We start from the raw sequence: 11770 nt of genomic DNA on the forward strand, positions 1-11770 counted from the left end.
TAAAAACACAGGTCCCTTCACCGAGCATATGAAAGGAGAATTACAAAGCGGCGAAACTATTGGACTGACTACACTAAAGAAATTAGATAATCAGAAGTTTAGCTTATGGTTCCTTTCAGAAGAACTGTCCTCATTGTGTGACACATGTCTAACCACTGTTTAACCATACGAAGTAAAGTTTTACTAGGATGGCTGTCAAGAATAGCAGTGCTGTGAATGAAAGTTTTTGGCCCGGGCTGACTACGCAGGAGAAGTTGCTGACGAGCTCCCACTGGAAGGACTACTCCACCACAGCCAGCAGCAACTACAGCTACGAGAACTTTGCCCTGCGTCCTGACGAGGACCTGGGCCCGCCAGCAGGTGCGCCTCGCGCTGCCAGCGTCACCTACGACCGCGGTCCAGCCCGGGCGCCACCACCCGCCACCAACCCATACGCCACGGCTCAGAGGCGGCAGCCACAGGAGATGAACCCCGACTTTTACTTCATGCCGCACCAGCGCCGTTACTCCGGAGAGGTGGTGCGCGTGTTTGTGGACTACAGCAACCCAGAGTACACCGGAGCACCCAAGTGAATGCCCTAGTGCAGTGCTAGAACCAGGAGGGCCGCAACGAACTGCCCAGTGAACTGACAGTGCTGCAGTCGTGGGGTGTTCTTCTAAGCCCAGCACGCCTGCGGGTCAATCGGGCGTGCTGGTTTCAATGCATGGTTCAATGCACTTGTGAGGCATCTGCGGTTCGATGCAGACGCAAAGCGTCTTATTTTCCTTTGTGAAGTGTTGGCATCTGCCTGGCCTTTCTTACCAAGCCATGGGCCACTGGAACGCAATTCATCCTAGTGTCCCTCAAGGCCGTGAAATCGCCTTTACCGTGGTACACCTGCAGGTCAATCAGGTGTGCCTCGGTGTTTTTCCTACATTTCATGCTGAGATAAGAGGACTGCTGTTTGTATTCCATGAACTGACTGCACTGTTATTGGTGAACTAGTGCATTTGTCAAGCATTGCCTCATCTGTAAGGGCATACTTAGCTACTGGCACTCGAGGAATTACTCAGTCAGAAGCGTGCCTGCTTTTCGATGAAAGATGCGAGCATCAAGCTGTCCACTTTGGAGCGGGGGATACGCTAAGGCAGGTCACAAGAACAAGTCAGGCAGGCTTGCCATCGAAGATTTCCTGACTCAAAAAGGCAGAGCCAGGATGATGCACCGTGGTTACCCGGGCATAGCTGCATATGGCAGCAAAAATGTTTCCACAAAGTGGGCAACAAAGAGAGAAAAAAAGCTTTCTTTTGTCTGCTATCACGGTTACCTATACTAGCCTGCAGGCTGAGCAATGCCTAAAGGACTATCTAGGAGCGGACTGGACTAGTGAGGACTAGTCTAGCCACAATGAGTGCACAAGACGATGACGCTAAGCACAGTGCCTCTCAACAGGCAGAAAACAAGAGATGATAAATGCGCACATGTTAGCTAAGCACACTGCTACTCACCGTATGTGCCAAGAGAAAATCTTGCATACTCAAAGCATTGCTCTGCAACTGCCAAAACTGCAAAGCTAGAGAGCTGGGCACAACTCCTTGAAAAAGATGTCCCGCCAACTCGTGTGCCTTTCTTCGCCACTGCCTGGCAAAGCGTTGGACTGCGCCTTCCTGAAGGTGTGCTTGATAGATACTCGAAGTACTTATGCCAAATGTTAGCTGGAAAATGTGGTTGAAGTGCCTGATGCCAGCAGCGTCAAGAATGTGCAAGATGGATATCAACACATCAGGAGAAAGCGAACGAAGATCCCACATGCTGAAGAATTGCTTCCGTTGACATTTTTGTTCTTCTTCAAGTGTGAATGCCTGAGGACTGTGTGCCAAGCAACGTGTGTGACCTCATGCAGTAGTCATTGGACTGCCAGCCGATTCTAGTATCTCTTCTTTAGCGAGGTCTTTTGCGGTCACTTTCTGTTAAAGGTATACTCGTCCTGAAAAGGCCACAGTCTTTACTTGACAGGTTGTAGAGGAAAGAAGGTAGCTGCCACATGAGAAGTTTTTATACAGTGACCTGCTGAAATGAGAAAGTGCATGTAAATAAGAGTTTTGCAAGGACCTACGGCAGATTAATTATACATCTCCTTGTTAAAGGCACCTCAAAGATATTGAGTGTAATGATTAAGTCAACTTACCATATAGTATAGATATGTTAGTTCCTCTCTTACTAATACTTGTGAAGGCAGCACTCAACGGAAATTAGAGCATAATTCTATGGCCAAACTACTATTTCAAGTTGCTAAAATTCAGTTCTGCATGAGAGCAGTAAGCTAATTAACAATTTTAAGGAGAGCTTTTTTGTGTGCTCTGCACGTTGTCAACCCCATCAACGATGCAACAATGCATATGTCATATGCAGTCAGGGACCAATAGCTATGTCTTTTTTCTTTGTCATCATGGGTTAAGCAAAAGGCCATTCATTCGCATAGCGACATATTCAGTAGTAACTGTTTTGTGCACAAGATGAGCTAATAAATGTGATGCAAAAAAACAACTGTGTCATGCATTTCCACTGTATCAACGTATACCTTTAAATTATATAGCAGGCAAGGTTCAAAGCCTTTCAATTTCCACAGCATGTAAGTGCAAGAAGGTATTGTACTGGCTCCAAAAAATATTGCCCTTACACCAACAGCATTGTTGTCATGCGTCACATCAAGTCATGCGAGCAATGCATTGTGGGCATATTCTGTAGGATCCTGCTTTCTTACAAAGGCTGCAACACTGGATAGTCAGAACTTTGTGTAAACATCAAACTAGAGCAGCTTAGCTTCTCATGTTCTCAAATAAGCACCCCGAGCTACTTAGCCTCGCACTACAAAGCCTTTAATTTAAATATGACACGCTTTTTAAAAGCCGCTACTGCTCCAACAAGCAACAACAAAAAAATTATACTGAAGCCTATACTATGGCGTCGGATGTTGATTGGAACTGTATTAATGTGCCTTCCATTTTGCTTAGTAAAAGAGAGGTTACTGGTTTAAAGCAGCAGCTTGGCGTTTGATGTGCGTAACCTATGAAAGCTGGTTAGTTTGGCTGAATGAAAGAAAATGGTTTAGAGCGCCGTTTCTGCCTCTGGCACTTGTTGCACATGAATGCCTCGTGTTTAGGTTAATTCCTTATCATGGAATTCACTTCTTTCACTCCCATTATTCTGTTCTCTTCTTTCCATTCATTTTCCAAGTTTCTTTCAAAATAAAAATTTCAGGCCTTAGTTCACTCTTCTTGCGTTATTTTGCATCCATATCTTAATTTTTTTTTCCTTGACAGTGCAGTTATGAAATCAGCAGCCTTAAAAATGCAATGATGGTTGATTTGCTGAAGCTCTTCAAGAAATAGTCTTGCCTATCTGCTAGTCATATTAGCATGCCACAAGGTAATGCCAACCACCATTAAAGCTGACGGTTGCCCCTGCTTCCTGCCAGGACACAGATCCCTCGCCGGTGGAACTTGCCTATAGATGCCAGCCGGGCACAAAGCGTGAGTGTGTGACTAAATGTGTTAATTAAAGCAGCAAAAGCAAGTAATTAAGCATCTGCAGTCAGCCTCCTTCAAATATATATGCAGGACACTGAAGGCTTTCAATCGCTGTTGTATTCCACCAGTGATGCTAGCCAAATACATCAGAAAACTTCGCAATTTATAACTACAGATATATGTTGCACAAATTGCAACAGTGCTTCTTTTACATCGACAGCTGTTAAAGTCACGCTTTCCGGTTCTGCAGCATTGACGTAACATGAAGGAGAAACTAGGAAGAAAGAGTAATGTCCCCATTCGCTGGCCCACGAATTTGTGGCGCCCTCTGTGCCCAAAGATGCGAACTAGCGCTTGTGCCGTTCGCGCTTCTGCGAGTGAAAATGCACCACGTGGCACGCCGCGAGGTGCTGCGATGGACCGCCGCTTGCGCAGTAAGCGAAACGACGCGTCATCACTGCAAATTGTTGCTGAATTAACCGTATGTAAGTTTTTCTTCCCGCCTCCTATTTTAGGCAGCACAACGAGATTTAAAGCCCATCTGGCATATATGACCCGGAATTGTGCAGTTAGAGCGTCTCTTAAGTGCAAGTGTCCACAAAAGCTAGGGACAGCCTTGGGTGTTGGGTACCATACGCAGTGATTCTGCTTCCGGATAGCGGCTACATTCTGACGAGTTTGGGCGAGATGTAGAAGTTGCTATGCAGGGATTTGCCTCCAAATTAAGCTCTCATCAGGTGAACTAGTTAACTATTTGTGAGGGTGGGCGCACTCCGTCCTGGCCTGGACCAACACCTGGACCAGGCCTGGGCTCGCCTCTGCAGATTATGCTCTCCTCAGGTTTCAGTCGTTCGTGAGGCTGGGCATCACATTTAATAATGTCGCTGTATCCCAAAGCCTTAAGTCTCACCTAGCTCTTCACCAGCGAGGTAGGGTACAGATTCCACTGGTACCTGGTCGATGCACTCTCGGGCATGCATGTTGGCGTACTCGCGTACTCGTTCACGGGGATGCCCTCATGCCCTCCAGAAGGCCCAAGGCTAGAAGGCCCTCCTACAAAAGAAATCATCATTTTCTTTTCTTCAATAAAAGTTATTCTCTCGCTCTCTAAAGTTCAGTGGGAGACCTTGTAATGGCTGTTCGATGCAAGAACACGTCTTTGCAACAACAGACGGTCTAACAAAGATGGTTTTGGTTTCGGTGTCTGTATACCTATAAGTTACGCGTATATATAACGTGTAGAATATAACTATACAATAAAAATTCGTCGGAGTGGTTAAAAAGTTATCAAGTTTTTTTTATTTTATGTCTTTTTATTCAAATGGTTTCGAAAGCCAAGCCCTAGCCATAGTCGTCATCAATCTTTTAAAATGGCGCTGCTCACGGTTGTTTTGCGGTCGTAGCTTTTAGCGTGTTCGCGTATGATTTAAGTCGTTGATTCTCTTGCTTCTGCGCGTTAACAAAGTTATCACTATGTATCAGCGCAGTTTACAGCTCCCAGTGCAGCTGCGTGTTATGCATTGTGGTGTACAAAGGAGTATGGCTGTTGCAGCTTCGCCGCGTTTGCTGTCTGCCGCTCATATCCACACATCGTGCAGCAGACGCGACGCACATCCTCGGATAAAGGGCAAATCATTCATTTTTCAAAGTCCATTCCGATGGCTGAGTCTTTTTTTCGATTTCATGCAACTCAAAAACCAGTGGGACCCCGAGTTTGACAGGTCCAGATTTCTGGAAGCGGCGAAACAGGTGTGTGCGATCGCTTGTGCTCAAATGTTGCACAGCGATTACCTTCTTTCAAAGTTCCGGTACAAGTATATGTAGTCGGTAGACGCTAAATATGGCGAACGAATAAAGGTGACACAGCTCTCCCAAACCGCTTCTCCAGCACTAAACGTAGCAAGTACGTTTTATGATCATCGCGGATTTGTTTATGTATTCCGCACTTTCGGTTAAGTCGGCGCCAAAGTTTGTGTTTCGTGTCACGCACTGTAGTGTGACAGTCACCTACTTGTGTCCTTCGACTCGGAGCCTGAAACTACTATCTTTTTGCTAGCTGTCGCGTTTCTTCGTGTCAGCACTTTCTTCTCTACTGCGTGCAGGCGATGTCCACTGTCCTTTCGCTAATTGCAACCCAGAAGCTAGACGATCTGGTTGGGCTTGTGAAAAGAGAGGTGAGCCCAAAACACTGTTTTGTACTGTTTGTGTAACTCAGTATGTGTAATAAATTATTGCGAAAAGTTGATTTTGGCCTGCCAAAGCCTGCTTATGGTGTGTTTGAAGCAAATTTTTTTCGTGCATGAAATTCCTGCAGTTAAATCTTAGTATACCTTACATCTCTTAATGCAATCTAATAAGAGATGATTGTTACTCTACCTGGTTTGATTTTATACGTATAAACTGGCAATTATAACCTTGAACAGCTTGACAAAGAAACGAGTAATGAAAGTGCTTTGGTGTAAACTGAAGGGAATAAGCTAAATGCACAAGGAGGCTCAATAGGCAAGTTGCACTTTATGTTATCATTCATCATTATCAGCCGGACTACACCCACTGCAGGGCAAAGGCCTCTCCCATGTCTCTCCAATTAACCCTGTCCTTTGTCAGTTGCCGCCACTGAATCCCTGCACACTTCTTAATCTCATCCGCCCACCTAACTTTCTGCCGTCCCCTGCTACGTTTGCTTTCTCTTGGAATCCACTCCGTTACCCTTCAGGTCCAGCGGTTATCTTGCCTTCGCATTACATGCCCTGCCCAAGCCCATTTCTTCCTCTTGATTTCAACTAAGATGTCATTAACCTGCGTTTGTTCCCTCACCCACTCCGCCCTCTTCCGATCTCTCAACGTTACACCTATCATTTTCCTTTCCATAGCTCGCTGCGTTGTCCTTAACTGAAGCTGAACCCTCTTTGTTAGCCTCCATGTTTCTGCCCCATAGGTGAGTACCTATAGGGCAGAAACATGCCCTTACCATGCCCTTAAGCATGCCCTTACCACCATTTCTTTTTAACAAAGAAATATGTTGCATATGTTCGACAGTTCCCTCTTTCACATGGTTTGTTGCTCTCATTTACTTTTGTATTACGACATCCATGCAGCTTTTCAAATCATTTTGAAATCAGCCTTTTGCAGGAAAATTTTGCATGTGATGGGTGTCTCGTATTCTCAGGCTGTGAGCAAGTTCATTGAACAAGTTTCCCAGGAACTGGGGTATGGCAACACGCAATATCTCGAGGACCCTGATGAAATTATCGCCATGCCTCAAAAGGTGATGCTTCAGACTATCGTAGGTAAGATACTTAGGCACGTTTTTAGCTTTTTTTGTCAGCGATTAGTGTTTTCATCTGTACTGTGATGACATTGACTGTACCAGCCGCCTTGTTTCTTGTTCTTTATGGCGTAATTTGCAAAGTGAATAAATTGGCAAATTGCCAAATGCAATACAATCCATAATTCGACTTCATATAGATTATCTACTCTTGGTAATTTCAAACTTGGAAGTGTCCAAAAAATGTGTTTTAATTGTACGCAGTCCAAATTAAAAGAACCTTCTTGAATACATGTGATGTTGTAACGAGAGTGCTAGTTTGGTTAATCAGAAGTTCAAGTTAAGCTAGTTCAAATAACAAAAGTTCACTGCAATAACTTTATCAGAGAGAAAATTCAATTCAAAGCATCTGGTAACAGAGGGTCTCTCTTTTTCATTCATTGACTAACACCGCATGTGTTTACATGCACTTACCTCAGTTTTCATTTCTGACTATATAAGCAGTGCCTGTATAACAGCAAACACGTTTTTAATCAGGATATTATATATAGTCAGTAATTATTGAGTTCATAAACATGGTCGTTATATGCATTCAGAAATGAGTTTGTCGGTTCATGTCACTAGATATACGTATGGGCAGCATAACTGTATAGGAGAACCACTGAATGTCTGACCTGTTTTCCCCCACAGTTATCGTCATAACTAATTCGTAATTTTTTTGCTAACAGATGTTGACAGAGTCAGTACCTCGTACTTACAGCAGAGGCAAATGCGCCTTATGAAGAACAGCACTATATGAAATTCAGCTCTTAATAGCTTAGGTTGGTACGAAGACACTACACAAAAAAGAGATACCAGACAAAGTACTTTATCAGGTGTCATTCTTCATGTGGTGTTTTCGTCTCCACAGTAAATACTAAGCATTGAGCTTATTGAAGTTGTAAAGTACTAATAACCCCCTTTTATTATCAGCTTCACTTGTGTGTGCCAGTGCTTGGATAATATGGCTTTTTTTGGACACGTTAAAAGCCAGATTGATTAATTGGTTCATTATAAATTACAGATCAAAAGTACTGCGACATTCATGTGAACTTTATTGTGCTGAAGAACTTGGACAGGGGACAGCCTTCTACAGAGAGGCCTCGCATCCTTATGTGCTTTATTTTGGCCAAGTTCCACCGCAACTACACAAAAGGAGTTCTGCCTGATTGGACGATCACGGACCTGTCCTTGCTGCGAACATCCTCACTCGCATGATAACTCATTAGTGTGCTATATTTGTTTTTAACTACAAGGTGGCTGAAAAGAGGTGTGCATTTGTTAGATAGACTTTATGAAAATGACGACATGATAGACAATAAGGTGGTGAAAGAATAAATTGCTTGAATCTTTCTCTGACTTTAAGTGGTATTCACTACTGCAGAGCTTCTGAATGGCTGGCTGTGCAGTTCTATGTGACGCGTCTTTAGCAGTGAGCAGAGCCCTTGATGATAGTGCAGCAGGCCATGTGATAGATATGGTGTACAACAGTATTTCTTTCTTTGAATTGTTACTTGTGTGCTTCAGTTTTTTGGGACACTTGCCATCACGCACGAAGTGCTACGGTGTGGTACAGTGGGGCATACATCATAAAGTGAATGGCTTAAGACCCAGTCTCATTTCTTATTCACATAATGTGTTGTTTAAAGAGGTGCATACACAATTTCAGACCGAAAAAAAGTACAAAAACGTATATTAGACGCTTTTAGTATACCGGAGACATTTTAGTGGAGACGTACACTGGTTTACTGGACGCCTCCTGCGCACGCGCAGTGGCATCAGGCGGGGCCACTGCGCATGCACAGGAGGCGTCCGGTAAACTGGTATACATCTAAGCTAATACGTCTCTGGTATACTAAAAGCATATATTAATTCAAAAACCGAGTACGCAAGGGCCCTGCTTCACAAACCCTATAAGGTGGCCTTGCGCCACAGCACATGCACCTCGAACTATACCAAGGCAGGAGAGAAGTGTGAGCCAAGCGTGTTGGAAAATGGTTAGTGGTTGGACGTGCTTTACAGGACGCTGCTTGCTACGCTGGAAGATGGGAGATCAGCGGCTGTTGCTAGGCCATTGAATTCTGCGTACAGAGAAATCGTGCGGAAGAGGTTGCTGCGTCTCTAGCGGTAGCTTTCGGCAATGCGTGGGAAGAGTCTCTGACCATAATCACCGACTCACAGCAAACTTGTAAGAATTGCCTCAATGGAAGACTCGGCAATGCGACCATGCGACTCGGCAATACGGCCATGCGTGGGGGCACTAGCCCCAGAATCTGGCATCAGATATTATTGGCACCAGGGGTGGTATTCTCCCGGTGTCGCCTTTTGTGACATGTCCACTTCGCTGTAAGACATGATGTTGGGCTAGTCGGTTCATGGTTAGAGCGAAACAAAACTGCGCGAAGACGACGGGACAAAAGAAAGGCACGAATACACACACACAAAGCGCTTTGTGTGTGTGTATTCGTGCCTTTTTGACCCGTCGTCTTCGTGTGTGTGTATTCGTGCCTTTCTTTTGTCCCGTCGTCTTCGCGCAGTTTTGTTTCGCTCTATCCACTTCGCTCTTCGCTGATTGGCTCGAGCCGCGGTGACGGCGGCATGACGACAGCGGATCCGCCTTCCTGCTACGTCATCGTGACGTCGCCTCCAGTTACTACGCTTTGTCGAACAACGGAATGCGCTGAAGCGGTTCGCGCGGGCGACGAACTAGGAAATTCGGCGGCATTTCGGTGGCATTACCGGCTGCCGAAGAGCACAGCACTGTGGCTACCGTCTGCTGAGCCGGGCTGCCGCTCGCCATGCGAACTTACTTTGCACCGTCTTAAACAGACGACGAAGCAGACACTGCCCGCTGCGACGAGGTGGCCTTGGCCATCTAAAAACGTTGGCCTTGGCAGCGTTTGCGCTCGGGGCTACATGACCCTTCAAGGCGTTTTAATGCACGTAGGCGCAACGAAGCAGTGTCCGCACGAGCCAAAGAGGATTTAAAACAATGTGACGACTTTTAAAAACATACAACTGAACATTGAACACTTCCGTGTTGTCGTTCATATGTTTCAGACACCGATATGACAAGCGCCATTTCCTTCACGGCTTAAACCGCACTCGCGCTCGTAAAACGAATGATAAATTGAAATAAGTGCCATCAGTCTTGCATTGTAAATACTCATTGACTGTAGCAAGTACATTACGCTGCTGGAAATAAAAAATAATCATCTCTGCAATAATTAACAACTACTAATCAAAGATACGAAACTACTGCTGGTAGTGAATCAGCAGTGGTAAATTGTCGCTTCTCGGAGTGAATGGAAGTGCCGGCGGCACTTTTCTGTTTCTTCAAGCAACTGTACGCACTTTTTTAGGCCCCGCCCTAATGCGACATTTCGCAAAAGGCGACACCGGGAGAATACCATCCCAGGACACGCTGAGTTCTCTGGGAACCACGCGGCTGACACCATCGCTCGAAGGCACACTTGCCGAGCGGGGGCTGCTGTGTGGCTCCCGAAGCATACGCACCCCCATCGGTACAGCGTAATACTGGAGCACATAAGGGGTAGTAGGAGATGATACCTTCAACATCCTCCTAACCTCAACAAAGGGGAGGAGACAGGCTTATGCCAGCTTCAGACTGGCACTTCTCCGTGCCTATCCATACTCGGAAAAATTCATCCCACTGTTTGTGAGGGTAGATGTCCACGTTGCGGGAATAGGGCTACATTATTCCAAATGCCAACATAACCCAGCAGTGCCTTCACACCAAAGGCCCACATTGGAGGAGCTGAAGGTGGCCTTGACCACCACAGTCGTCAAGGAACAGCTCGGCTTTATAGACCGAGCTCGTGTGGCGGCTGTTTCCTGGGGGCCCTGGACGAGACAAAAGATGTCCGGAGCGACCCACACTGCTCCCACCAAGGCCACCCTTATGCACTACCTGTGGGAATGCCCCCAGCCCATTGCAGTGCCCCCCATACGCAACCCATCCCCCTACTCGTGAGAGGCCACTTTGCATATGTCGCTCAACCAGCTGGCCAAACATGGCTAGGGGACAGAGCTCTCCGTGAAACCCAGGCCCGTGGGCTCTTGGCCAAGTAGGAGCTCACCCTTGAGGACCTTCTTTTATTTTTGCTTCAAAATAATATTTTTATCACCATCACTACCACCCATCGAAAAGCCTTTCCGAATCAAGTTTGTTCTTCTAACTAAAGTTTTCCTCTTCCGCTGATTGTTCTTAGTATGGATGATAATATCCAAAAATCATTTTCAGCTTTAGTAGATAAATTACAAAAGGAATTGACCTTTTTGTGAAAACTGGTTGTTCCCTTTCATATTGAAGGGACCTGCACTTCGGCACAGGTTTTGATCAGCATGCATATCATTTGTGAACCTTTAGCGAACGGACATTAGAACAGGCCGCACCTGATACTGTACTAGGAGCTCGACCGAGAACAAAAGGCAACATTTCAATAGTCGTAGAGGAAATAAGTTCTGCGAAGGAAACGAGGAAGCGACAGAAAATTTTCTGTTTCACATTCACTAGAAAAAAAATGTGTGGGGGGGGGGGGGGGGGGGGGACACTGGAGCTCCGCCTTTAAGCGTACAACGCGACAGCGGTTCCTCTTGACCACGCAGACACGGACACTATTTCCTATCTCACAATCATTATGTGAAAGACCACATGACATATAAAGCCCAGCTTTAACCAAGCCAGGTGCAGTTCTTTAGAATACAGTGATGAGTCTGCTGCGTAGCAGCTTGAGAGGCGACATCTGTAATGTTTGTAATGTGAGTCGTCATCTGCTCAGTGTTTAAACGAGGGTGAGGAGGAAGACGGTGGCCGACGGCACGTGCGCTCGGCGTCGCTGGTGTGGCTGGCGCCATCTGTGGGAGCCTTTTGTAACCGCCACATTTTCGATAAATCCGGATTTTTCCGTCACAACCGGAATGCCGACGGTAA

At 45.8% G+C, this 11770-nt stretch overlaps 2 protein-coding genes across 2 annotated transcripts in view; both read left to right on the top strand.

The window, feature by feature from the left end:
- The window catches only part of LOC149365877 (uncharacterized), a 53576-nt gene extending 50330 nt beyond the window's left edge, over window positions 1–3246 (top strand). Inside the window, exon 20 of the mRNA XM_089546957.1 lies at window positions 249–3246. Coding sequence (XP_089403083.1) covers window positions 249–572 — 324 coding nt within the window. The 3' untranslated portion in view covers window positions 573–3246. The remainder of the gene's footprint in view (window positions 1–248) is intronic.
- A 1632-nt stretch (window positions 3247–4878) lies between these two features.
- On the top strand, window positions 4879–8169 carry LOC149365878 (m-AAA protease-interacting protein 1, mitochondrial-like). The gene is made up of 4 exons (XM_089547775.1): window positions 4879–5258; window positions 5612–5683; window positions 6679–6799; window positions 7841–8169. The coding sequence occupies exons 1-4, from the start codon at window positions 4983–4985 to the stop codon at window positions 8032–8034; spliced, it is 663 nt and encodes a 220-aa protein (XP_089403901.1). The 5' UTR covers window positions 4879–4982; the 3' UTR covers window positions 8035–8169.
- Window positions 8170–11770: the final 3601 nt, after the last annotated feature.

Source organism: Amblyomma mixtum, chromosome 1, assembly GCF_055824585.1.
Source record: "Amblyomma mixtum isolate Tamu chromosome 1, ASM5582458v1, whole genome shotgun sequence".
Lineage (NCBI taxonomy): Eukaryota > Metazoa > Arthropoda > Arachnida > Ixodida > Ixodidae > Amblyomma > Amblyomma mixtum.

Coding starts and splice junctions, on each gene's coding strand:
- LOC149365878 (XM_089547775.1), top strand. CDS start 4,983: ATGTATCAGCGCAGTTTACAGCTCCCAGTGCAGCTGCGTGTTATGCAT. Junction 5,259..5,611: donor TTCTGGAAGCGGCGAAACAG/GTGTGTGCGATC, acceptor TACTGCGTGCAG/GCGATGTCCACTGTCCTTTC. Junction 6,800..7,840: donor GATGCTTCAGACTATCGTAG/GTAAGATACTTA, acceptor TATAAATTACAG/ATCAAAAGTACTGCGACATT.